This window comes from Acanthamoeba castellanii (genome assembly GCF_000313135.1).
Source record: "Acanthamoeba castellanii str. Neff unplaced genomic scaffold scf7180000084751, whole genome shotgun sequence".
NCBI classification, from domain to species: domain Eukaryota; phylum Discosea; order Longamoebia; family Acanthamoebidae; genus Acanthamoeba; species Acanthamoeba castellanii.
Genome location: NW_004457573.1, coordinates 68008 through 92876, shown reverse-complemented (window position 1 = coordinate 92876; position 24869 = coordinate 68008). Strand labels below are relative to the sequence as shown.

The window sequence follows — 24869 nt, the reverse complement described above, 5'->3', positions numbered from 1 at the left end:
TTTAGCACGCCAACCACCACTCCACGGTGGTGCTCGATCGGGAGCCGGCGGAGGAGGACCTGCAGGAGTATCTGTTCCATCTCACGCGAGGTACGTACCCCGACCGCTTGGCTCAATCCATTGGCCTGCGCCATCGTAGGCGATCGTCGCCGGCTCACTAAGTGTCGTGTCTCTCACCCGTTGGGCGCCATCTTTTAAAAAAAGCGTTTGGGCAGCGCAATCGACCGCCGCCGGTCAAGAAGGCGGGCTCGCGACTGGACCAGATGCTGGTGCACCGGCAGAACCGGTACATCGGAATATCGCGCGAGGGCTCGGTGGCGCTGAGCTGGCCCACCGACGACAGCAACGTCCAGTTCGAGCGGGTCACCTGGCCCAAGCTCTTCCAGGGCGTCTACCTCATCCTCGCCCTCCACGCGTACTACCTCCACCCCCCCTTCACCCACCCACCCACCGCCGCCGCCTAACCATTGTCTCACCGCGGTCCACCACTACTCTTAACAGGCGAGGCGAGGCTGTGGTGCTGTCGGAGCTCTCCAATCTGTCGGGTAAGGTCAACCACGTGGTGGTGGATGTGTAGATCGCGCTCATGTGTGGATGATGATCTAATCTCGCCCATGTGTGCTGCAGCTAGTGCCGCCGAACACCTGCGATTGGACTGCACGGACAACATCGAGTACCTCGAGCGCCACCGAGCCGAGCTCCGCTACCTCGCCGTACACACCCACTTTTTCTTCAAGTGTGCCGCGTTCTTCGATGAAGTAACGCCCCCGCACACGTCTGCGGTATCGACCACACACACACACACACACACACGCACACACGCACACACACACACGACGCAGATGCTGATGATCAAGTACTCGCTGGGCATGAGCAGCGATGACTGTGGCGGACTGCCGGAGTACTCCAACTTCTTCTCGACGATGCGGAAGATGCTGGGCATCCCCGAGGCGCGGCAGGAGATCCGCGACGAGATCCAGGACGTGCTGGGTATCGTCGAGTCGGGCTACATGGAGGAGCAGCGCCGGCAGGCCGCGAGCGAGAAGCGGACCGCCAAGCTGCGCGAGTTCGCCCAGCAGGTCGCCGAGACGCGCCGCGACGAGAAGACCAAGCGAATCGAAAGGCTCATCTCGGTGATCGGTACTGTGTGGATCGAGCCCTGCGGCGTTCTCATGCCGTAAGCTGACTGTACACGCTGTGTGGGTGCAGGTGCGGTGACGATTCCCATCGTGGTGGTGTCGGGCCTGCCGATTGAGGTGGTGGCGCCTCCCGCGGTGGCCTTCTGGCACCTGCTCGTGGGCGTCGTCCTGCTCTCGATGCTCTTTGCCGGCGCGCTCCTCTACTGGCAATACGCACCCAGCCAAGATGTGGACTTGCTGCCCGTGCCAGGTACTCCTCGCCGCGCTTTTTTCCCTGTGGTGTGTGGTGTTGCTCATCATTGCTTGTTGGGGCAGGCCTCGAGGGTGATGACCAAAAGGCGGCCCAACTGCGAGGCGACAATATGAAGGCGAGCGGCGTGTGGGACACTGTGGGGCCTGGGGTGACGCCGCACCGGCCCACCAGGAGCGGGCCAGACCCAAGCGTGCTCCTGACCGGCCTGCGATCCGTGCGCCGCGGCGTCAGCAACGACGAGCTCCAGTCCGTCCTGCGGTCGCACAAGCCCCGCAAGCACGTCTCCTACGGCGCCGTCGACCTGGAGGCCCCCATGACCCCCTTCGCCCCACCCACCTGTCGACCCTCCGGATAAAAAACATTTCCATCGAAAAGTGAGTGTGTACATAAATAGAAAAATAAATATCCAACATTTATGTAATGTCGATGATCAGACGGCCTCGTCGCCGGACGGGTCGCCGAGAGCGTCCAACGCCCTGCGGAGCTCTTCCACGAGCGATTCGCTGTCGTCGCTACCACCGCCGCTGCTGTCTTCTTGGTCTTCGCGGATGGCCTGCTCCACGGTCTCCCGGTGCTGGGCGAGGAAGTGGTGGATGGTGATGAGGGCGCTGTCGCGCGCGTGGTCGGGCACGGGCATCGGGTGGGCGTCCTTCCCGTTGTCCGGGTTGTCCAGGATGCGGCTGTAGAAGCGCTCGAGCGTGGGCTTGTTGGACGTGATGAACGCGTTCAGCTTCTCCATGTACTCCTCCTTCGCGCCGGGCATCGTGTCGTTGGCCAGGTTCTGGATGACCTTGGCGATCAGGATCAGCTGCCGCTGTGCCATCGGGTGCGGGGGCTCCTCGAGGAGGCCGTAGACCTGAGGGGCCATGAGGGCCGGGCAGATGAGCCGCAGGAAGTAGAAGCCGCCGATGGCCCGGTACTGGGTGAGGTCGCCGTAGCGCGCGCCGATCTCCTCGTTGACGTGCCGCAGGATGCGTCGGATGGAGACGGGGATCGCGCGCTCGCTGTCGACGATGACCTTGAGCATCTTCTGGGCCACGAGCCACAGCTCGAGCGTGTTGATGGTGGAGTCGGACTCCTGGTTCATCCGCAGCGGGTCGATCTCCATGCTCGACAGCGCGAGCACGTCCGAAGTGTGGCCCGAGTTGTCGTCGGTGTCGAGCTTATAGCGCGCGTGAAGGGCGCGCGAGCGCCGCTTCGACTTGGACGACGAGGCGGTTGTGAGTGAGCCCGTCGAGGAGTGCTCCGGGTCGCCGGCCTCGGCCGCGTCGCCGCTCGCCTCAAAGGCGCGGTCGTTGATGGAGTGCACCGAGAGGACGAGCGTGTGCCACAGGTACCGCAGGCCCACCATCCGCACGTAGGCCGAGTACATCTTGGCGGCGATGCTGTTGGAGCGGAAGAGGGTCGACTCCTCGGTCGCCAGGTCGACCTCATGGGAAATGCGCTTGATCATGAGCGCGCTGCCCTGCTGGTTGGCCTCGAACACGCGAATGATGGCCTTGGCCATCTACGTAGAAACCAACAGTGAGTGAGTGCTTTCTTTCTTTCATTCTTTCACAGCGTTCACCAAGTGTTCGATGGGGCACCTTCTCCGATTGGTTGGGGCGTATCGAAGCGAATATGGCGTGCGCCAGCCTGCCCTCGTCGGCCAGGAGTACCCGCTCGAGTTCCCTGTAGGCCTGCAGAGGAATGACCAACCGACCATCGGCATCTCCAGTGAGAATGGTGTTCCCCCCTCCCACCCCTTCAGACGCTCAAATCAAGGGAGTGGAGAAGAGGAGGTTACCTCGGCCTTCTTCTTGGAGAGGGCGACGTCGGCGACATCGCCGTAGATCAGCTGCTCGTAGTCGGGCTGCGAGAGCTTTTTGTGCCGGTCGGCCAACCGCCTGCGCGCGAACAGGAACGCGAGGACGGCGAGTATGAGTGCCAGGAACGCGGCCAGTCCGGTGACGCCGCCTATGACGCCGCCGACGATCGCCCCCACGGAATCCGAGCTTGTTGTGCCGGGCAAAGGTCTGCTCGCCGACGAAAGATGTCAGTCGCATCGAGAGCCCAGCAAAGGCGGGGACGAGGGGCGAGGCCGTACCGCTGGGAGGGAGGGATGAACATGGAGGGCGACGGTGTTGGGGAGGGGGTCGGCGGGGCCACGAAGGTGGTGATTGTGGTCCCGCTGGTGACGGCCGCCCCGCCTCCGTTGCGAATCCGGCAGCGCACGACCGTGCCGTTGGCGATGTCAGTCGAGTTCATGAGGAACGTGCTTCTGGTCTGGTTGGGGAAGTTCACCCAGACCTGGATCAGGTCGTCCCTCTCCTCGACGTACGGCACCTCGCGAAGGTACCGGTAGGACTGATTGGGGTCGTGCATCGCGAGGCTCAGGTACTCGAAGCTTCTCTCCATCGTCGCGAAGGTAGTCGTTTCGGTCGAGTTGGTGGTATCGGTCGAGTTCTCGTAGGTGAGGTACTGCCATTGATAGGAGGCCGCCGGCACACTCACCGCTTCGACATGGAGCTCCACGGCCGCACCGAGCTCGACAGTCACAGCTGTAACAGGCGTCACGGAGAAGTAGGGCACGCTGGGGTTGATAAAGGCCTGCACGTAGAACACACTCGCGGTCTCACCGTCCGAGGCGCAGAGCTGGAGCTGCACGCGCCGCACCCAAGGGGTCGGGGTGAGTAATGGCCAGATCTACATCAAGAATGCGGAGAGAGGGACGAGAGCGCACTTGGAAGTTGCCGACGTCCAACAGGCTGAGCAGCGGCGACTCAGTGGTGGTCTGGTTGGAATCGACGAGGCCGCAGTTGCTACTGAGTATCGTCCACGAGTAGAGCGTGCTCACGTTCGGGCTGCCGCTGAAGGCCGCTGTGGTGTCGAGGTTCGTGGTGTTCAACACGATGGAGGAGAGCGCCGGAGCGGTGATTCCGTTCTGGTCGATCTTGGCCTGCGGCACGCTAAGCACCGTGTTGAGGCCTTACGGAGCAAGTTTGGGGTTAGTCCATGCGCGTCCCTCTCCCCTCGCTGTGGTCGTGGCCACAGTACCTATGGTGACCGCCGGTGGCACATTGCCTGCGGTGGGGTGGGCCAGGGCATAGAGCTGGCTATCGCTCAGGGCGTGGTCGTAGATCTTGAGCTCGTCGATGCAGCCCCACAGGCCGACTGTCCCATTGACCGCAGTGTTGCCGATGAGGGTGGTCACAGGATTGTAGGGGAAAGTCAGGCGCGAAATAGCGGCGCTGCACGACAGGCGGGTCCCGTTCACGTAGACGCAGATGTTGGTCGAGTTGTAGACGCACGCCACGTGCGTCCAGTAGTTGAAGGGGTCGGGTCCGAAGTTCCTGGTCGTAGTTGTGAACCGGTTTTGGCCAGTGAGAGAGAACTGCATCATGCAGTACACCTGCACGCACGTACGATCGTAGACAGTCGGCCGTGGAGGTGAGCCTCGAGAGGTTGCCTCGGACACGCGCGTTGAAGAGGCTGAGCTGTTGGTGGAGGCGTACGTTGTTGTAGAACCCGGTTCTGTTGTTCACGGTGGCTATCTGCCATTGCAGCGCCGCGTTCTTGAAGAGGAGCACACGCGTGCCGTTGGTCGCGCGAGGGAAGGGCACCATGACCCACGCGGCCAACGAAATCGCCCCAACCGTTCCAGCCGGCGCCGTGTTCAAAAATGACGTATCTGAAAACAGCCCACGGCACACGGACGAGACTCACTTAGCCCTGCATGCTCGCGCTGCAGCTACAAACCAGAAGGGAGGTTGGCAGACACGTGCCCATGTAGCCGCGGCTGGACAGGAAGCAAAGGCCTTGGTTGAACATGCCCGAATCATTGACTGCCGCAAAGGCAGGGCCAGCAAGCGCAACTAATAAATGGGAGGGCAACCGGGAGACAACAATAAGCTGACTTTCATGCCTTGAGAACAGAGGAGAAAAGAGAAGCGGAATTACGGAAAGCGGGGGGGAAAGAAAGAAGAGCGAAGAGAACACGCACCGGGCACGTTGGCCGGGCAGTATCCAGATAGTGCGGGGATAGAGTCTACCGTTGCATCTAGAGAAAGGAGAGAGAATGTAAGAGAAGCTGGGCCTGGCTTTGCATCTAAAGATTGGAAGGAGGTCGTACTATCAAAGGAATAGTATGCCACGAGAGTAGCGTGGGCGTGGCCGCATAAAAGAAGCAGCAGGAGAAGGAGAAGAGATTGAGGAAGGAGAAGGCCACACCCCCACCGCCCTTCTCTTCGGCCCATGCCGCTGTTCGCCTTGCGCTTGTTTTCTTCTTTCGCAGCCACGCAAAAACGTTTGGCTGCTGCCTGGCGAACAGAAACCTCACGTTTCATTAGCGGCAGCCAATGGCAGTGTCTGCGGCGACACCTCTGCTGTTCTCACGTCATTTTGGCCGCGAGGCTCGCCGGAGGTGGTCGGGCAGCCTCTTCGGTTTCGCTCTTTTCCGCGCCTTCTCGCTCTGCCGCGGCAGCGTAGTCAGGTGCAGCAATGGCACCACACTTGGCCGGCCTGGGTGACGGGTTAATGGGCTTGGGCGGCTATCTGGGTGAGTGTGAGTGGTACTTTACCGTGCGCACACTGGAAGGGAAGAGCGCAGGCAGAGACGCGGTCGATGAGGGCTTGGCAGTCTTCACGCGACAAGCGATCGCCAAACATGAGCGCTCCTGGTACACACCGCGACGATTGGATGTCGTTCGGTTTCCGGGCGAGAAAAAGAAAAGCGGAAAAAAGCAAACGATCGCACAGCAGTACCGCGGCAGGCCTTGCTTTGCAGCAGACGAACGATGGATCGGGGCTTGGTCGCAGCGGAGCCGTTGGTCGCCTCCAGCTGGGTCACGAATTCCCTCAGGTTGTCCACATTCGTGAGCGGCACGCCGTCGACGGCAGGCACGGCGCGCACAAGCACTTGGGTTCGGCTACCACTGTACCATCTGCGGTGAGGCCACAAAGGGGAAGAAAGGCGAGGTGGGACTGTTCGTACCAGATCTCAACACTGCACTTCCACCCCCACGCATCGATCCTTTCGTGGTACCGCTCTAGTAGCCGGGCTTCGGGAGCGGTTGTTGCAAACTCGAGCTCAGCGATCGCTGAACTCACATTCGCTGGTTCACCGTCGCTCCCCCAAGCCTCGGACTCGAGCTTCTCAAGACCGATCCTCTCGTCGACCGCGTGCTGGTCCAGGATATAACTGTGGTAGGACGCTGTGAGTCCGTTGGAGAGCACAAAGGGCTGGAGGAAGATGCGTACAGCATATCGCCCTCCTTGGCCAGAATAAACTTGGTGTCGACTTGATTGATCACACGCATCTTCTTCAGCACATCCTTGCTCACGGCCAGCTGCGTGCCTCGGTCGTGAGTGCAGTCCGTGCTTAGGATGGAAGCTTCGGCTTTGCCTAGAAACGGCTTCCTCTGCGCAAGTCTTGGTGAGCCGGCATTCGAGTCGTACCTTGGTGTGTAGTGTAGCGTACCTGGAGGGCGTGCGAGCTCAGATGAAGAGCGATGCGAGTGCTGGCACTCTGGTGATCCACTTTGCGCGTGGTCACTTCTTGGGCGGTACTTGAGGCCACCAACGAAGGTCGGTCAGCCCCTCGCTTTTGACGCTTTGGGAATGGATCGCTAGGTAAGTCATTCAGGTCGGGAGCTGTTCTCCGGCTCGCGTGGAGAGAACCGGGGTCGGCGGTAGTTTCCTCGATGAGTGCGGCCTCGCGTGTGCCGTAGAAGTGCTCGCTCTCTTGGTTGTCCGGTTGAGGCGCACGAGCAAGGCTTTCTCCAGCCCAGGCCTCGCACAGCATGGACGCTGTTCCCTGTAGTACCTGGCTCCAGTCCTGCAGGAAGAGTGTCATAGCGAGCACGTGATAACGGTTTTGAGGTTCGGTATACCTTGAACTCGACTAGCGTTTTGGTGGGGTCTAGCGTGACGTCATACGCTGAGGGCGGGCAGGATATGTCCAACAAGAACACAGCGTACTTGTTGAATATCGTCTTCGCATCAGCGTCCTGTATGCTCGTGACTGCAGAGCCGTTGGCAGCATCGAGATGGTCTTCGATTGTAGTGAGGGCGCTGACTGTCCGTAGCGAAAGACTGAGGTAGCTCTCGTTGATGAACTTGCGCAACTCTTTGGCTTTGACGCTGCGCTTGTTCACATCTATGGGGAGGCGCGATTTCAGCGCTTGGCGTGGATACTGCGTTGTTCGCCCAGGTACGTACACAGGAATTGAAGGCTCTGCACCGACGAATGAAGAGTCAAACGGTAGACCACCTTGAGTGAGAAGGATGTGGAGAAGAGAAACCTTGGAGTGGTGGCCTAGGTTGGGATACGACAGCAAACCACGGAAGGTGTAAGGCCCAGCGCAGTGCTCCACCTCGCATAGCCCATCGACCGATCCGAAGAGCTGCTCGAAGCTGGCCCGCAGAGTACGAAGCTAAGGCCAACAGGGTTAGCGCAAACTTCACTACGGTACGACAGAAGGGAACGCACCTGCCGAGTATGCAGTATCGTGGAGCCCTTTGTTGTGTCGTACAGGGAGAATCGCACTTGAGGATGAACCAGCGCAATTCGTTCTAGCGTCTGCTTGATCCTCTCGAGCTCGTAGCCCGACGACATTTGCTTCCTGCGAACCGGCATGTTGTAGAAGAAGTCTCGAACGGAAACGGTGGTACCGAGGGTCCTGTGGGCATCGGCCGGACCCTTCCTTACAACTTTCCCTCTTTGTACCATCTTGACGAAGGTGAGAGCTGAGTCGGAACACTTGGTCACAACCTCGACAGAAGCAAGCGTGCAGAGACTGCTCAGTGCTTCCCTACAGATGCCGTTTAGCTACCTCTTTGTGAAGGAGATAAAGAAGGAGAAGTGAACCCTCGAAAGCCATATGTCGTGACGCGCGCCATGTCGCCGAGAGTTCTCAGCTTCGACGTGGCTGAGAATGAAACGCTTGGTCAGACAAGGTCATTGCACTCAAAGCTGAGGAAGTACCAGATCTTTCGCCAATGAGTTCAAGATCGTGCTGTGTTATGCCGTGGCCTACGAACACTCAGGCCTTGGAAACCATATCGCAAGGTGCAGTGCAGTCTAAAACGTCGGTACCATTGTCTCGCACTTCAAAGCAGTGCCTTTCGACTGCGACGCTTACTTCCACCGCGGTAGACCCCGCATCAACGCCTAATGGGGGAGATTCTGGTAAATCGCGCAGCTTCATTTACATAGAAGAATATGGGCGTACTGTTGAGCACTAGTTCTTCGACCGCTTGTGATATCGAGGCAATCGCTTGCGAGGAACGAACCAGATCCGCGACATGCTGCTCCAATCTCTGCATCTGTTGCCAGCATTCGCGTTTGCCTGCGTTTCGTTTCTTCTTTCGCCCGCGCAAACCACGACTTGCCGACATTTATTTTATTTATGTAATGGTTTAGTCGACGCTTTCCTTCTCCCCCTCGTCCTCGTCCTCAGAGTCACTCACGAGCACGTCCATCTCGGGCATCTCCTCTTCGTGCTGCGCATCCGCTAGGAGCTTCTTTTCGGCCTCGGTTTCCTGATTCATGCTTGGCGTTTCGATCGGTTCCGCGGCGGGGAGCGGCTCTTCGTCCCGCATCAAGTGGTCGACCAGGATGAAGTAGAGCTCGCCGATCGCCTCGTTGTCTTCCACTCGGTGCGCATCTCGTACGATCGGGTACTGCACGACAATCGACAACAAGTCAGCGTCTACGTCACCTGCGATGGTAAGGCATATTGGCTCGCTTGTAGCTTGGGCGTACCGCTTTCTTGGCTCGCATAAAGTCGCGCCCGCGCCTGGTGCCCGTGAGCAGGGTCAAGGCCTCCACGAGCAGCTTCCTGCTCTCCACGTCCTCCTCCCGCATCTTGTTGGGGCCGAGCTTGGCCAAAAACGCGGGCATGCCCTCGATGTCGTCTTCACTGAGCGGCTCGGGTCCGACCAGAGGATAGAGGAGGTAGGGCAAGATGTTCACCTTGTCCTCGGCCAGCAACCAGGCGTGCTTCCTCTGCTCGAAGCAACAGTTCCTGAATGCCGATTGCGTTGCGGAGTGAGTGAGTGAGTGGTGAGGGGTGAGGGCGGGTAAAGGGTAGGCTGGCGGTACTTGATGGCGCCCAGGACAGCCCTCTTCCGGATAGGGTTGCGGTGCTGGATGTCCTTCAGAAGGTCCTTGAAGATGTCCCTCTTCTCATCCAACAGGATCTTTCTGGCCTCGGGCAGCTGGGAGACGTTCATGAGCACTCGCGCGATCCAGGCGTATGGGTCCTTCCTTTCGTCGCCTCTCTTGCTTACGAGGATCTCGACGAGCTTCTCCAGGTAGAAGCCCTCCAGTGATTCACCCACCTGCAGCAGCTGTCTGCTGCCCTCCTCGAGCCGCGTCAGGTTATTGAGCAGGAGGACGTCCAGTTCGCCCAGTTGGTGCTCTTCGTTCTGCAGGTGGCCCACGAGAAGCTTGCATTAGCCACCAAGAAGTGACACACCGGCGTGAAGGGAAGAGAGCACCCACCGTAAGATTGCGGACAAGCGAAACGCAGAATCGAGGCCTTTGCAGCATCATACCGGCGTATTCGTTGTCTTCCGAAAGATTGATCAGGCAGGTGTAAGCCAGCGTAGCGATCGGCTGTCGGATCAAAAAGTACAATTGTGAGATAATCGAGATTGAATGCTGAGATGACAAATTAATCAGTACCCGCAGATCGCCGAGGAGGCGGCAGAGGTTGGGCAGCACAGGAGTGGGCTTTAGTTGCTCTCTCCCATCGGAAGAACCTGTGAAGGAGACCAAGTGCTGCAGGGCAATTTGGCGAACCTGATAATTGTAGATCCCCTACCTGTGAGCCTCAGGCGAGGTACATTGCACCGCCCACAAGAACCTACCTCAGGCTTAGAGTTCACCAGAAAGCCAACAAGCTCGCCGAGCTCTTCCATCTTGTCTTGGGCGGAGTTGCAAAAATAAAAGAAAGATTGAGTTTTTTTATTATTATTCTCTCTGTCCCTCGTCCAGAGGCTCCAGAACGCGGATGAGGTGGTCGATCATGTCCGTTCGGGTAATGATCCCCACCAACTGGCCTTGCTTGTCGAGCACGGGCACGCCACCACTGAATGGAGGGTAAGGATCTTTGGTGTGATGTGGTGAGGCGGGTAAGCACGTACACGTTGGAGACGCGCATCATCTTGGCTGCCTCGACGATGGAGGCGTCTTCAGTGACGGTGGTCACGGAGCTGCGCATTATTTCACCCACCTTGTGTTTGGCCAGGTGCTCCAGCACCTCCTGCGCGCTCTCCTCGAGGAACGGGCTGTCGGCGGCCAAGCGCAGATTGCGCTCAGTAACGATGCCCACCACCTTGTTTGGATTGCTCGAATCCACGACGGGCAGGCGGTGGATGCGCTTCTGCAACATGGTGCCCAGCGCCACGTTGAGCGCCGTGTCGGGGGTAGTCGTGAGGACTGGCTTCGCCATTATATCGCGCACGTACTGGTAGCGGCTCATTCTTCGCATCAAGGTAAAGATCAAACTGAACGGGGTGCCTTGCCGAGCGTTTTGTGGTCTGTTGTGTGCACTGTAAGAGTGAGTGGTTCTGCCAAGACGCGTACCCTGCCGGCTGGCACCCTACACAAATCTCGCCCAACTTTCAATGACCTGCCTATCGAAGCGGCCACGATAGCCACCCCAGCCACTTCAGCAAGTGCACGAAGAAGGAGTGAGGGGAGGGCGCGAGGGGGTGTTTCACTCGTGGTCCATTGTGCGTTTGGCTACAAGACGTACAGGGAGTTGGAACAAAAAGGAAAGGGAAGAAGGCAGAGAGGGTCTAGTTACACTATCGACAAAGCCCAAGGCAACTTATGCTGCCTCTTGGGGCGGATGTTGTTGCGGCTCCTGCTGACCCTGCTGCTCGGCGGGGGCGACGGTCGTTGCCGTAACAGGGCGCTTCTTTGGCGTCCTCTTAGGGCGGTGCACCTTCGTGCGCACCTCGACGGGAGCGCCGTCCTCGCCGACCGCGGCCTCCACCGCAGCGGCGCGCTCCTTGGCGCCTTCCTTGGTCTTGCGGGCGGGCCTCTTCTTGGGGGTCGTCCTTGTTCCGTCGGCGTGCGGCTCGCCATCAACCGATCCTCCTTCAGCGTGAGCTGCGCGAGTAGGCAGCTTGGGCTTGGCAGCCCTCTTGGCGCCGGTACGGGTCGGGGTCTTGACGCCCGCGGCCGAGGGGTCGGCGCCGGGCGCAGAGCCGGGGACGGAACGCGAGCGGGCTCGTGCGGCGGCAGGGGGCGCCTGCTTGAAGAGAGTCAGGCGCCTCTCCTTGGTGCCGGTCTCGGAACAGAAATAGTTCGACGATTGGTGGTGGAGGCCGTGATCCTCGGCCACCTCGTGGGCGATGAGCCGCTCGAATGATGTCAGCTCGGCGGGTAGATGAAGCTTGGTCTGGGTCGGATCGGCAAGGAAGAGCTTGATCCGATCGGTGATCTGCTGCCTCTGCATCGCCTCATCGTCCCTGGCCTCGTTGACCCAGTTCTCGACGTGGTTGTCGTGGTTATCCGCAGCAGACTCGAGGTGGTCGGGGCGAGGCGGCTTCTGGTGGTTCTGCTGCCTGCGGCCGTGCTGCTTCGCCGGGGTCTTGGGCTTGGCCGACTCTTGGACGGGCGCGTCGTAGTAGTTGTCGGGCACGGCGGCTCCCTCGGGCGGGACAATGGCGAGCCGCACGTCGATGGGGCGCCTCTGGAGGTCCGGGTAGAGCCTCACCCTCAGGCGTGTGAAGGGCTTGATCTCCTGGACGATGACCTTCTTGCCAGCCGCGGCCTCCTCCTCCTCCTCCTCCGCTGCGGTGGAAGAAGTGCCGTTGGCTGCGGCGCGCCAGTGGAGGTAGAGGGCCTGGTTCTTCTTGTCGTGGTCAAGCTTGGCCAGGGGGAGGTCCTCGGCGCGGGCGAGCTTCTCCACGCCGTAGAGGGGCACGTAGACCTCGAAGCTGCGGCTGTTGACGGTAATCACGGTCGCCTCGAGGTCCTTGGGCGGGTGGTTCTTGAGCAGGGTGCAGAGGAACACCAGGTCGCACTTGTCCTGGGCCTTGTCGGCCTTGGTCTTCCTCATGTTGCAGTTGTCGCAGATGTCCGAGAGCTCCTCCTTCTCGAGCGGCGCGGGCAGGCCCTGGAGGCAGGCGTCGAGCAGGCGGTGGACGATCACATCGGCGTACCGACGGATGGGCGACGTGAAGTGGGTGTAGTGGTCGAAGGCGAGGGCGTAGTGCCTGTAGGCGCCCTCACCGGCCTCTTCGTCGGTGCACGTGTACTTGGCCACGGACATGGGCTTCATGGCGAGACGCGTCACCACGGCGGCAATGTCGGGGTTGGGCAGCGAGCTGAGCGCGAGGAGCGAGCGCTGGAAGCCCTTGGAGCTGCTCGTGTCGAAGCTGATTGAGTTGGCGCTGCACATCGAGATGAACTCGGCGAGCTTGTTGTCGTTGGGCGCCGGGTGACGACGGAGCAACGCGCGGTCGGGGTAGGCCGAGTGGATCCGCTTGGCGACGCTCTTGTTGGCCAGCAACATGAACTCCTCGATGAGGAAGTGGCTGGCCGTGCGCACGTACACGCCCACGTCGATGGGCATCTTGTCGTCGTCGAGGCAGAAGTACATCTTGGCGTCGTCGAGCGTGAGCGAACCGTCCTCGAAGCGCTTCTTGCGGAGCGACTCGGCCATCGCGTTGAGCACCTTGACGTCGTCGACGATTTCCTCGACCGTGTGCTCCGGCGCCGTGAGGTCCTTGGCGAAGACGGAACCGCGCTTGACCACGGGCTTGGCCGCAGCCTCGGGAGCCGGCGGCTCCGCAGAAGGCGGGCTGAAACGGTCGTCGAGCATCTCCTGCGCGGCCTCGTAGGACATCTTGACGCACGAGCGGATGATGGTGCGGCCGAACCAGGGCTCCTCGAGCACGTTGCCCTCCTTGTCCATCTTCCAGGTGACGGAAAACGACAGGCGGTCCTCGCCGGGCACGAGGGAGCACATGTTGTCGGAGAGGAGACGCGGCAGCATGGGGATGGAGCGGTGGACCATGTAGACGGTGGTCGCGCGCATCTTGGCGTCCTCGTCCAGCGGCGTGTCGGGCTTCACGAAGTAGGTAACGTCGGCGATGTGCACGCCCACGAGGTAGGTGCCGTCGGGCAGCCGCTTGCAGGAGACGGCGTCGTCCATGTCCTTGGCCGTGGCCGGATCGATGGTGAAGATGCGCTCCTTCCTCAGATCCTTCCTGGTGATGAACTCCTCGGCGGGGATCTCCCAGCGGGCGGGGGCCGGCGGGATGCGGGGCAGGCAGGCCACCACTTCGGGCGCGAAGCTGTCCTCCCAGTCGATGTTGTTGTCCTGGAGCAGCACGCGAAGCTCGACCTCCATGTCGCCCGACGGACCCATGTTCTTGATGAGCTCGCCCCGGGGGTGTCCGCTCGAGGCCGGCCAGCCGGTGAGCTTGCACACGAAGAGGTTGGTGGTGAGCTCGTTGGGGTGGTTGATGATCGAGGCCGACAGACGCTTGACGGGCACCAGAATGCGCGGCATACGCTTCTCCAGCGGCACGAAGAAGGCGTAGAAGTTGCCTCGGCCGAGCTCCTCCTCGGCGAGGCCGCACGGCTTGAGGTAGCCCACCATCTCCTCGACGTGGTTGGGCTTGACGAGGGCGACGACCTTGGCGGTGCGCCTCAGCTTCGTCTCCTCACCCTCCTTGATCTCCGCGGGCTGCTTAGCGGGCTTCTTCTCCTTCTTCTCCTTCTTGACGGGGGTCTTGTCCGCGCTCTTCGGGTTCGTGCAGTCGCGCGAGATATGGCCAACCTCCTGGCACTTCCAGCACCTCTTGCCCTTCGCCCGAGGCGTGGTGGGCTGGCTGCTGCTGACCACCACAACCGGAACCGTGGATTCGGCAGCAGTGGTAGTGGCGCCGCTCTCGACCTCGACGGCGACTTCCGCCGTCGCAGCGCTGGGCTGCCACCAGCCTCTGGCGGGAGCTGCGGAAGAGGTGGCCTCCTCCGATTCCAGAGCCTCCTCGTAGTCCGGCACTTTGCCGTCGCGCACTGGCACGCTCTCCGCGGTGGTGGCCTTCTCGGTGGCGGTGGCGGTGGCGGTGCAGCTCTCCGCGTCGGCCTTGATGCTGACGGTGTCGCTTTCGGGCACCTCGTCGTCATCGGTGTCGGTCATGACGTCCACAACGGAATCGTCGAGGGCCGACGGCTTGAGGAGGTCGTCGTCGACCTCGTCGTCATCGTCGCCCAATGGCTCGGCTTCGTCCTCTTCGTCGTCCTTGTCGTCCTTTACCACCTCCCACTCGCTGGGGTCGTTGAGCCGAATGACCACAACGTCGCCCTCGAACGCGCGGTTGCGCGCGAAGACGCCGTCGATGAGGACGTCCTTGTCAAATCCTTCGACCGAGACGTAGGCGAGGCGCATGCGCTTGTGGTTCACGCGCAGCACGCCCTGCAGCAGCGTGCCGTCCTTGAGCCCCTGCTCGACCTCCTCGGACGAGAGATGCTCCTTGAATCGCGATCGTCGCTGCCTGGGCGGCTGGAACGGCTTCTTGGGCGTCGACGATGCCGACGAGGGAAGGGATCGCGCAGCGCGCCACGACGGCGCATCAGCACCAGATCCCGACGAGCCGTTGTAGTCAAACGCTTCGGTGTTGTAGTTACGTCCCGCTGCAGAGGTTGCGTGAAAAAAGATCGTGAGTGACACGGCCCGACTGACGGCTGGAAAATGGAAAGATTGATGGATTTTCTACCTTTGATAGCATCAGGGTTCTGATGCCCACGCTGATGATCGTCCTTAAGGCCACCATCGTGCGAGCTTCGTAGCTGTCGACGAGGGCCGCGGCCCATGGCAACCTCTCCGTCGTCAAGCGCGCGTGGTGGGCGCCCTGATGTTGATGAGGCGCTGGGGCGGATGGGGCTAGGACCCGCACTTCGTGGCGCAGGCTTGCTGCCGTACGGTGCACCCCTGCCTCGCCCTGCTCCTCGCTTCTCCATCTTCTTGGCGAGCGTAGGATGCATGGGCGCGTAGACGTAGTCGGGTGCTTCCTGGTGATGGCCTGGCGTGGCAGCCGCAGGTCTCTCCTCCGAGGAGAACCAGGAACTGAGCACGCTTCTAGTGTTGGGATTCATCTTCTCGCTCGCGATCTCTGGCCTTCTTGGCTGTGTCGGATGAAAAAGAAGAGAAGAAGAAAAAAACGAGAATGTCTAAAAGTGGTAGAGATCCGTGACCGAGCTGGTCTGGCTGGCAGTTATAGTCGCTGCTGCGGATCGAGCTGCCCCGAGAGGATGATGGTGTTGAAAAAAGCTGATGTCGTTAGGTGGAACCTCAACAAAGGGGAAAAAAGCGCCAGACGCGTTTTGTTGGCAGGCGTCGAAGGAAAAAACCCAGAACATCTCACGTTCTCCGAATTCCTAACACAACCGTTAGGTGACGTGCTGATTACCAAATTGCGAACAAGGAGAGAAAAAAGAAATTCGATTTTCCTCGAGCCACACTCTGCCGATCTTACGCGATCTCGAGAAATACTCCATTGTCCATCCTGCACAATGAGACGCGCGTCTTCGGCCTGCACAATCGGGACTGGCGTGGGGCGAAGGAGCCTGGGCTATTCCTCCTCCGCCGCTCTACGCGTCGCAAATCGGCCCGTCGGATCAGCGCAAAGATGCTTGAGCAACCAACTGGTGCGCACGATTCTTCCATTCCTTTCTGGGCATGCTGCTGGTCCAGCTGCCACCAGGACTTACGCCCTCCCTGTTCTCCAGAGATCTCCCGTTGTGCGGAGCACCACCTCGTGGGGCTGGGGCCTGGCCAGTGGCGTGGCCCTTGCGGCCCTCGCGTCTTCGTGCCGTAGCGCGGACGAGAGCCCCCTCTCGCCTCTCGCCACCGTGCTCGCTGCCACCGCGGCCGCCGGAGACGTGCCCGCGGACTCAGTGAAGGAAGAGCGCTCCGGCTTCCTTTTCCCCAAGACGCTTCGTCTGGACGACTCCACCGAAGGTGCGTTCTTCCCGTGGCACGGCTGCGACGAGCTACCACCTGGCCTCACCCTTCACTCCCCCCCCCCCGCGGTGTGTCAGGCCAAGTGCTGGCCGTGGGCATCAGGACGATGTACGTCTTCTTCACCACCTACGCCATCGCCCTCTACGCCGACCCGAAGGACGTGCGAAGCGCCTTGTCCAGCTTCAAGGTTGGGCATGCCACCCCTCATCCTTCCCTCGCTCCTTCCCTTGTGCGATGGCTGATCATCGAATGGCGCGTGCGTGCGTGTATGGTTGGGCAGGAGCACTCGGCTGAGGACCTGAAGAAGAACCAGGCCGTGTACGACGCTCTGCGGGACGGACCGTTCACGAAGACCATTCGACTGATCCCTACGGGCGACACCTCGGGGTCCCACCTGCGCAACGGGCTGGTGTCGGCCGTGGCCGCGCGGATGCAGGACAACAAGGAAGAGGCCCTGAAGGAGTTTGGCAACTTCTTCCCGGCCCAGCTCAAGAAGGGAATGCTGATCGACTTCACCTGGAAGAAGGGGGGCAGCCTCAGTGGTACGCACACCACCTCACAGCCTCTTCTTCTCCTCCTCCTCCTCCTCCTCATCTTCTCTTGTGAGTGATGTGTGTGAGTGAGTCTGCGGTCAAGCTGATGGAAACCGTTTGCCCCTGCGCAGTGTCTGTGGACGGGAAGGAGGTGGGCGTGGTGGACTCGCCGGCGCTGAGCCGAGCGTTCTTCGAGGTCTACCTGGGCGAGAAGTCTAAGACACCCGACGTCCGAGAGAAGTGGGCCGTCGCCCTCACCGAGTGGCTTCGCTGATGTGACACACCAAAACACTCAATAATCTCCTTTCCACCACACTCATTCTTTTGGGGAAGTACGATGTACACAAGCACGATAGCCTCGCCCAAAAAGGTATGTTAGGCTATGGCGTCGCCCGGAATCGAACCGGGGCCTGCTTGCATCCATGGCTTGCGCTCTTGGTGGCATTAGCACGCTCTTCCAACTAAGCTACGACGCCCCTATCGCCTGGCCCTCCGATTTCTTGGCTGCTTCGCCCAACTGAACGCAATAAACGACCTGGTTGGATTTTCTTATTATAACTCCGAACTTGGTACTTCCCAAGAGGCACCGTCTCCGTGATGGGCTTGACGCCGGCCAAGGGAGGAGACGCGGGGTGTTCTGAATCTCCCCTCCGCTCCCCATTCGTTGCTCGCTTGGTCAGTTTGGGGTGACATGACCACAGACACCAAGACCAAAGCCCAAGAACTGGGCGCCCAAGACAAAGAGACTCACAACCCACACCTCCTCCTCGAGCAAACACCCCTCCGGTCCTTTTGCACAACGTTGACAGAAGAGACTGCGCCACATCGGCTGGCTACTTGCATCTTTCTTCTCCTCCACAACACCAGTTCGTCCGCCGCAACCGCCACGATGGGCAACGCGCAGGGGATCGAGAGAAGGATACACGACGAGGCCGCGCACTACGAGGGCGATCTCTGCTTCGTCTCCTTTGGCGCGGGCGGCTGCTTCGGCCGACAGCAGCCGGCTACCAGCGGCCGTGTCGAACACAACGACGACGACGACCGAGGCAGCGCCGAGTGGGAGCGCAGTCGCGGCCTTGACGAGCCCATCAAGGGCAAGATGGCGCGCAAGCCGCCCTCGGCCACGAAGATGAAGCGGCCGTGTCTCGTCTCGTGCTCGCTGGGCAATTGCATGGCGCCCACGCGGTCCATTGACGACGACGACGACGACCAAGACGCCCATCACCGCGGGCGAGAGGCGAGCCAAGGCGAGTCCATCTTCTCGTGCGGCTTCGCCCGGATCGGGTGCCTGGGCACCCCGGCGTGGCTCAACCCCGCCCCGTGGCCGCGGCGGCCTGAGGTGGGCAGCGAGGAGCTGCAGAGGCGGGTCGAGGCCGACCTGGCCCACCTCAAGGCTCGCCAGGCGACCCAGCACCGGCACGAGATGGAGAAGATCGCGACGACGAAGAAGACGAAGAAGACGAAGAAGGGGGAGAGGGAGAGCGGCGACGTTGAGATCAGCGGGCCGCACCTGGAGACCTTCCGGCGCACGACCGACCACTTCATCAGCGCCCACCTGGCCATGTGCCCCGACCCGCGGGCGCGCGTCAAGCTCGACAGCGGCGAGAACGCGCGGGTCGTCTCGCTCGAGGCTTCGGCCCCTCCGCCGCCCTCGACCGACGGCCCCTGGGATGACCTCGACAGCGACGAAGCGAGCGACCGCGACCGCGATGATGAGGCCCCATCTCTGCGGGCGCCTCCTCCCGTGCCGGGCGGTGCCGACTCGCGAGGCCGCCCCGCGGCGCCCGTGCCCGATGCGAAGGATGGGCTCCCGGCCCCGAGCCACCTGCCGCCGCCGCCGCCCCCTCCCTCGCCCGCTCCCTAACCAACCAACCGTAACCGCGGGGAGCCAGAGCCAGCTGTACAGAACAACATCACAACCACACCACCAACAAATGATTTTCTAACTGAATAAATAATCGCAACGACACGACCAGCCACTGCTTCATTAGAGCTCTTCATGTGTGTGTATGTGTATGTGTGTGTGGAAGAAGGGAAGGGGGCTGGACGTGGTTTTTGTCGCGGGTGACGACCATCACTGGAGGGCGCACTTGTTGTCGCGTTGGGAGCGAGGCGTGTCGGAGGCGGAGGACCGCAAGCGCCGCCAATTACGCGTCGTGCTCCCGGGCGTGGTGGTTCCCGTCGACGCCGCCGACGCCAGGGGCGAGCCCGCACCAGTGGTGGGGAGCGGGGTCGATTGCGAGACGGGATGGTTGTAGAGGTAGGGCGACAGCGGCGGGCCGTCGGCCGGCGTCGACGGCGACGGTGTGAAGAGGGACGACGACGAGGCGCCGTAGGGCGTGTAGGGCGTGGCGCTCGGTCCTCCCCGGCCGCCGTAGGGCGTGGACGGCGAGGGCGTGGCCGTGGCCGGAGCGACGTAGGGCGAGGCAGCACCCCTTGCGGGCGCGCCGCCCTGCCGCCTGGGCGACGACGGCGACGTCTGGAGGGGCGTGGGCAGCGGGGCCACCGCGTCGGGGTGGCCGTACTGGGTCGACGCCCTGGGTCCGAGCGCCGTGCTCCGTGGCGGCTTCCTCTCCTGCAGCTTTTTTCGGGGAGGGAATGACGTGAGGGTAAGCCAAGGGACTGACGAGGCGGCGGGTGGGGGGTGGCACCTTGCTGCGGATGGTTTGGTTCATGACCACGACCTGGTCGTGCGACACCTTGAGCCTGAGGTTCGGGGTGGCCACCAAGCTCTGCGCCATGTCGAACAACTCCACGAGGTTCCTGTTTCAAAACAAAGTTGCAAGCACGGCGCGAGTGTCAGGAGGAGAACCGATCACGAAGACGATTGGGGGCACAGATGCGTACGGGGTCCGTACCGATTGCTCATGGCGGAGGTGAGGACAGCGGCGTGGCAGTGGTGCCTCTCGACAAAGTTGGAGAAGGACATGGGGATCGCCGTGGGGTGGCTGTGGTCGTAGTGCTCCTCCTTGATATCGGTCTCGGTGCCCACCAGGATGCGCGGGACATCTGGACACAGGGCGTCCAGTGCGGGCAACACCTTACTCTCCAGCGCATCGAGCCTGAACATCATAGCGTTCGGTTAGCGTGTGCGGTTGTGCGGTGTGTCGTGTCGTTGGTTGGTCGTGTCGTGTACCGGGACTTGGTGGCTTCGACGCTGCCACTGGCCGGAACGCACAGAAGGAAGACGTCGACCTTCGTGCGCGTGAGGTGGTCTGCTAAATGGTGCATGAGATCCGAGCAGGGGTCCGGCGCTGTGGCGGCGGTGACGTGAGTCGCTGGTGTTTTTTTAAAAAAACAATGGCAGATGGAAGGGGGAGGGAACCGTACGATTTGCTTTCAGTACGGTGAGGTGGAACATGGTGGGCACTCCGAAGAGCGACTCCACGCACACCGTGCAGCGTTCCCTCTCCTGGCCCCGCTTCCACCCCTTTTGCGTGACCATGCCTGGCGCGTGGAACAAAGGGAGAGGCGTGAGCAACGAACCGAGCCTCTCCCGACCAAACGCGATGACGGGGCGGTAGGGCGCACCTTCGAAGGCGGTGATGAGCGTTTTCTTTCCGACATTCTCGTCGCCCACGACGACGCACGAGACCTGCTTGTAGTGGGTGTGCCGGTAGACGTACACCTCCTTCCAGTCTGGAATGAATGTGCGGAACAGACGTCAGCCGCAACCGGTATTTACCGGGAAATGACCCGTGGGGGTAGAGGCGCACCGGTGTCTGTGTAGGCGGAGCCTTCGCTCTCTTGAAAGTGCCAAAGGCGCTGGCATTTGGGTCGCCACAGCGAGGCGTCGCTCGCAATTCTGTGCAGCGGGAAGATCGCCCACCCGTCCGCGGAGCGTGTCAATAAAGCCGGGAGAGCCGGCGCAATCCGAGAGTACGTACCGCCGGTACTTGCGATTGACGCGGGTCAGAGACAGCAAGTCGCGTGCGGACAAGCGCGAGAACATATACAGCACCTGACGTGGTGGGTGGTGGGTGGTGCAAGCGTGAGCGGCTCGACTCTAATAAAGAGAGGCTTTGATGAGAAGCGACGTACCAGTTCTTCGCTCAAATACTCTACAGGGTCGGTGCGGTGATCGGCAGACGCTGCGGCCGGCAGGCTCTGCCCGCTGGTTGTGGCGGGCATGGTTCGGGGCCGCGTCTGGACCACGTCGTCGCTCTGCAGGAGGTCGGTTATGTCCTGCTCCTTGTCGGGCTCGCTGCGCCTCCTTACCTTTCTCGTGTCGTGGTCCGCCGAGGCGGCTGCTGGACTGCTGACGTCGGCTGCCGCGCGCATCTCGGGCTCCAGCCTCCTCCTCGTCTGAAAGCCGGGGTGCGAGGCGAGCGCTGCGCCTGCGGGCTTCTGCGCGACCTGGGCGAGCTCATTGCGCAGTGCCTCTGCTTCTGCCTTGTATGCTCGGGCCTCCTTCTCCGCTTGCTTCAGCTGCGAGCTGAGCAGTGCGTGCTCGGCCTGCAGTCGATCCAGGTCGCCTTGCACTGACACGCGCGTTGCAACAGAAAACAACGAAGCACGTCATTCGATCAGACACTCAACACAACAAGGAGATGGCGGAGGAGCTGGGGGTACCTTCTTCGCGGCCTCGGCGTACGGCCCGGCTCTCGATTTCGGGCAGCCTCTCCTCAAAGGCGGCCAGTCGCGCCCCCAGCTCGGCCAACGCGGCGCCTTGCTCGGCGTAGAGTCGCTCGGCCTGGCCCTGGCGCTCGGCCCACTCTGCCGTGGCCGTCGCCAGGGTCCGCTCTGCAACTGCCGCCCGTTCCTCGGTGAGCCTTGCCCGCTCTTCGCCTTCCGCCAGTGCCGCCTTGAGCTGCGCCAGCTCTCCGTTCGCCCGGGTGAGCTGCGCGGTGAGCGCCTCGACGCGCGCATCGCGTTCCCCTCGCTCTCGCTCCCACTCCTCCGTCGCTGTTCGCATTTCTTCTTCTCGCTCGCGAAGGCGCGCCTCTCGATCCTCGTCGCTCCGCTGGGCGGCCGCCGCGCTTGGAATCACCACCGCCTCCTCCTCCGATCGACGCGCCAGCTGCGCCTCCAGCTCGTCAAGTCGCGTCGCCATCTCGCTCTCTCGCGTGCCCGCTCGGGCCGCCGCGCTCTCCAGGGCCGACGCCTCCTCGCGCGCAATTCGCAGCATCTCCTGGAGTTCGCGCTCCTTCTGCTCGTACGCGAGCCGTGCTTCGCCCACCTGCTCCTGTACGCCCTGCGACCGGGCCCTCTCGCCGGCCAGCTCCTGCTGGAGCCCTTCGATCTGGCCCTCGAGCGCGGCGAGCTGACCGAACTGCTCCTTTCGGAGCTCCTTGAACGTAGCCATGTTCTTCTTGTTCTCCTCATCGTGCCGCTTCTTCGCCTTGGTCGCCAGTTTTCGCTCCTGGAGGACATCACGCGCGTGACTTAAGCAAGGCCGCCCCACAAACGCGTGTGTGTGTAGCACGAACCTTCTTCAGGGCACGCTCGGCTTCGTCGAGTTCGGCTTGCAGTTTGAGCCGAGCGGTGATGGCGCGCTTAGCTTCGTCGGCACAATCGGCCAAGGCTTTCTCCAGCGTTGACTTTGTTTGCTTCCCTGTAACGGCGCACCATGGTCGGCGTCAAATCTCGTGCGCCGCTTGCAGGCATACACCACGGGAGCGGATACCTTCTTCGGTGGCCTGCTGGAGCGAAGCGATCGTTTGGGTGAGCTCGGCGTTCCGAGCGCGCTCCTCCTGCAGCGCCTTGTGCGTTGCCTCCACTTCGGCAGCAAGCTCTGCCTCTCCTGTTCATCAATGAGGAAAAATAATTTAAAAAAACGCGTAAATAAATAGAAGGCAAGAAGCTGCAAAAAATGAATAAAATGAAGGGTACGGTACGTGGGCCAACTGCCGGCACGGTGGGAGCGGGGGAGCGCTGCTCGAGACCGGCCAAGCAGGCCGAGAGTACGTGGCCTAGCTCCGTGAGGTGGGTTTCCGTTTCTTGCTGTGTGTGGGCCATGCGGCTGACGTCTTCCTTCAACCGTTCCAGTTGTTCATCGTATGCCTCCGTGAGATGATGGCCGTGCTGGCTAGCCGTCAAGATCTGCAGGTCGTGCTTGAGCTTGCTGCCCTCTGTCTCCACGCCTTGCAGATGACGAAGAATCGATTGCATTTTTTCATCTTCAGACAGGTGTCCATTTTCCTCCAATCTGCCCTCTTGGGCATTCTGGAGATGCCGATCAAGAGACTGGCCCAGGTGCACCTGCTCGCCGAGCATGGCCTCCAGCAGGCCATGCAGCTTGTGCAGGTCCCCATCGTCCGCCATTCTTTCGTCACGCTACGCGTTCCGGCCAACAACAGAAGATCTGCCAACAAGAAATTAGCCCAGAAAATGAATTCTGAGATATTTCAGATATTCGCCATTTCTCTGCCTATTTCCTCGGACGAGAGAAAGATCAAAATCATTCAGATCAACTGCGAAGCTTGGCAGAGAGAAGGCGTGCCAGAGGATGGGAGAACGTAAGGTGATCAACAAATACTATCCACCGGATTTCGATCCCTCGTTGATCCCGCGAGGCAAGAAACCGAAGAATGATCAGCAGACGGTGCGAATGATGATGCCGATGAGCGTCCGCTGCCTCGTGTGCGGAGAGTACCTCTATCGAGGCAAGAAGTTCAACGCCAAGAAGGAGACAGTGGCGGGGGAGGAGTACCTGGGCATCAAGATCTTCCGCTTCTACATGAAATGCACGCGATGCAAGGGCGAATTTACGATTAAGACGGATCCAGAGAGGGCTGACTACATCGCCGAGCTCAACGTCTCTCGAAACTTCGAACCCTGGCGCAACACCGAGAGCCAGATCGAGGAGCAGAAGGAGAAGCGCAAGCTCGAGGAGGAGGGCGACGTGATGAAGCAGCTGGAGAACAAAACGACCGATTCCAAGGTGGAGCTCGACATCCTCGACGCCTTGGCCGACATCAAGAGCTTGAACACGCGCAACGCCAAGCTCGACCTGGACAAGCTGATCGAGGAGCGCGCCAAGGAGGATCGGCAGAGGGAGCTCGACGAGGAGGAACACCTCGTGCAGACCCTCTTTCGCAGCGAGCACGTCAAGCGACTCGACGATGACGGGGACGACGATGCCGACCCCTTCAGCAGCAGCAGCAAGCCTCTCGACCCCGCCGTAGTGGCCCCTCTGGCTCCCACGCTTCGACCCACGGCAGCACCGCTCGCGCAGGCCGAGGACGCCAAGAAGAAGCGAAAGGCGCCCTTCCCCTTCGTCCCACTCGTGGTCAAGCCCAAGGCCGGAGCGGTGGTGAAGAAGGTCAAGGTGGAGCCACCACCCTCTCCATCCGTGCCGGCGGCCTCCCGTGGCGTCAAGGTCGAGAACGGCGGCGGCGCCGATTCCGAGAGCGATGGCGAAGGCCCGGGCGGCGGACTGTTGGGTCTCGACTACTGAAGAAGGAGGAGCACGCGCCGCACACGCACGCATCCATGCACCACACCTGTTGTACAAAGCCCACACACACACACACCTTCCCAGAACGCACAACACGGCGCACTTTCTTTCTTTTTTATTTTATTAAGGCGGCTTCCGCCAGTAGCGCCATTGGCCACTGAATCGGATTTTTGTAGACTGATGGCGCAACACTGCGTCACAACGGGAAATGGAGAAGAAACTAGTTTTGTTCATCCTCGCTGAAGATCTAGATTGGTGTGTTGCGCGGTGTAAAGCAGGCTGTGATGCCATTTCTTAAGTCGCGATGGTAGGGGGGTCCTGTGGCCATGTACAAGTGAGATTCGGTATGTAGATTTGTCAATGTTTGATTGAAATTGAAGTACCTTGGCATGGGCTTTTTGATGGTGTGTGGTTGGTGGTGATGTCGCATATGGGCGAGGACGAGGTCGCGGTCACACAGGGAAGCGCAGATGGTGTACATGGAGCTGGCACCTTGGTGGAGGACGTGCACACGGCCAATGGTCCCTACACAGAGGTATGTGAGACCATGTGCGAGACAGTGGTGAAGTTTTC

At 61.0% G+C, this 24869-nt stretch overlaps 13 protein-coding genes across 13 annotated transcripts; 5 read left to right on the top strand and 8 right to left on the bottom strand.

Annotated features, from left to right (window-relative positions):
• Positions 1-263: 263 nt before the first annotated feature.
• ACA1_195290 (uncharacterized protein) lies at positions 264-1747 on the top strand (the record flags this gene model as incomplete). Its single annotated transcript, XM_004367415.1, has 6 exons — positions 264-415; positions 502-545; positions 628-713; positions 843-1140; positions 1210-1389; positions 1455-1747. The coding sequence occupies 6 exons, from the start codon at positions 264-266 to the stop codon at positions 1745-1747; spliced, it is 1053 nt and encodes a 350-aa protein (XP_004367472.1).
• A 75-nt stretch (positions 1748-1822) lies between these two features.
• ACA1_195280 (GTPaseactivator protein for Ras-like GTPase) lies at positions 1823-4997 on the bottom strand (the record flags this gene model as incomplete). Its single annotated transcript, XM_004367414.1, is given in 9 exon segments — positions 1823-2899; positions 2979-3071; positions 3179-3278; positions 3291-3407; positions 3479-4032; positions 4115-4359; positions 4429-4783; positions 4794-4868; positions 4887-4997. 9 exon segments carry the CDS (start codon positions 4995-4997, stop codon positions 1823-1825), a joined length of 2727 nt encoding a protein of 908 aa, XP_004367471.1.
• A 100-nt stretch (positions 4998-5097) lies between these two features.
• On the bottom strand, positions 5098-5627 carry ACA1_195270 (uncharacterized protein; the record flags this gene model as incomplete). The annotated part of the gene is made up of 3 exons (XM_004367413.1): positions 5098-5246; positions 5375-5431; positions 5504-5627. The coding sequence occupies 3 exons, from the start codon at positions 5625-5627 to the stop codon at positions 5098-5100; spliced, it is 330 nt and encodes a 109-aa protein (XP_004367470.1).
• A 277-nt stretch (positions 5628-5904) lies between these two features.
• Positions 5905-7987, bottom strand: ACA1_195260 (MutL dimerization domain containing protein; the record flags this gene model as incomplete). The annotated part of the gene is made up of 10 exons (XM_004367412.1): positions 5905-5925; positions 5947-6047; positions 6136-6314; positions 6518-6571; positions 6631-6791; positions 6851-6927; positions 7051-7186; positions 7263-7528; positions 7712-7805; positions 7862-7987. 10 exons carry the CDS (start codon positions 7985-7987, stop codon positions 5905-5907), a joined length of 1215 nt encoding a protein of 404 aa, XP_004367469.1.
• Positions 7988-8790: 803 nt separating this feature from the next.
• On the bottom strand, positions 8791-10296 carry ACA1_195250 (uncharacterized protein; the record flags this gene model as incomplete). Its single annotated transcript, XM_004367411.1, has 7 exons — positions 8791-9054; positions 9137-9253; positions 9314-9398; positions 9476-9801; positions 9878-9991; positions 10061-10137; positions 10242-10296. 7 exons carry the CDS (start codon positions 10294-10296, stop codon positions 8791-8793), a joined length of 1038 nt encoding a protein of 345 aa, XP_004367468.1.
• Positions 10297-10348: 52 nt separating this feature from the next.
• ACA1_195240 (CBS domain containing protein) lies at positions 10349-10859 on the bottom strand (the record flags this gene model as incomplete). The annotated part of the gene is made up of 2 exons (XM_004367410.1): positions 10349-10466; positions 10522-10859. 2 exons carry the CDS (start codon positions 10857-10859, stop codon positions 10349-10351), a joined length of 456 nt encoding a protein of 151 aa, XP_004367467.1.
• Positions 10860-11210: 351 nt separating this feature from the next.
• On the bottom strand, positions 11211-15496 carry ACA1_195230 (RNB family domain containing protein; the record flags this gene model as incomplete). Its single annotated transcript, XM_004367409.1, has 2 exons — positions 11211-15034; positions 15118-15496. 2 exons carry the CDS (start codon positions 15494-15496, stop codon positions 11211-11213), a joined length of 4203 nt encoding a protein of 1400 aa, XP_004367466.1.
• A 533-nt stretch (positions 15497-16029) lies between these two features.
• Positions 16030-17171, top strand: ACA1_195220 (uncharacterized protein; the record flags this gene model as incomplete). Its single annotated transcript, XM_004367408.1, has 5 exons — positions 16030-16048; positions 16095-16361; positions 16442-16551; positions 16645-16906; positions 17029-17171. 5 exons carry the CDS (start codon positions 16030-16032, stop codon positions 17169-17171), a joined length of 801 nt encoding a protein of 266 aa, XP_004367465.1.
• A 615-nt stretch (positions 17172-17786) lies between these two features.
• Positions 17787-18761, top strand: ACA1_195210 (uncharacterized protein; the record flags this gene model as incomplete). Its single annotated transcript, XM_004367407.1, has 1 exon — positions 17787-18761. The coding sequence occupies one exon, from the start codon at positions 17787-17789 to the stop codon at positions 18759-18761; it is 975 nt and encodes a 324-aa protein (XP_004367464.1).
• A 210-nt stretch (positions 18762-18971) lies between these two features.
• ACA1_195200 (Fbox domain containing protein) lies at positions 18972-22202 on the bottom strand (the record flags this gene model as incomplete). The annotated part of the gene is made up of 10 exons (XM_004367406.1): positions 18972-19472; positions 19549-19660; positions 19756-19959; positions 20034-20151; positions 20228-20344; positions 20429-20536; positions 20614-20702; positions 20785-20858; positions 20939-21378; positions 21470-22202. 10 exons carry the CDS (start codon positions 22200-22202, stop codon positions 18972-18974), a joined length of 2496 nt encoding a protein of 831 aa, XP_004367463.1.
• Positions 22203-22269: 67 nt separating this feature from the next.
• On the bottom strand, positions 22270-23161 carry ACA1_195190 (uncharacterized protein; the record flags this gene model as incomplete). The annotated part of the gene is made up of 3 exons (XM_004367405.1): positions 22270-22451; positions 22524-22640; positions 22735-23161. 3 exons carry the CDS (start codon positions 23159-23161, stop codon positions 22270-22272), a joined length of 726 nt encoding a protein of 241 aa, XP_004367462.1.
• Positions 23162-23345: 184 nt separating this feature from the next.
• On the top strand, positions 23346-24296 carry ACA1_195180 (Coiled-coil domain containing protein 94, putative; the record flags this gene model as incomplete). Its single annotated transcript, XM_004367404.1, has 1 exon — positions 23346-24296. The coding sequence occupies one exon, from the start codon at positions 23346-23348 to the stop codon at positions 24294-24296; it is 951 nt and encodes a 316-aa protein (XP_004367461.1).
• A 421-nt stretch (positions 24297-24717) lies between these two features.
• ACA1_195170 (uncharacterized protein) lies at positions 24718-24867 on the top strand (the record flags this gene model as incomplete). Its single annotated transcript, XM_004367403.1, has 1 exon — positions 24718-24867. A coding segment is annotated over one exon (150 nt), but the record flags the coding sequence as incomplete, so codon positions are not given.
• Positions 24868-24869: the final 2 nt, after the last annotated feature.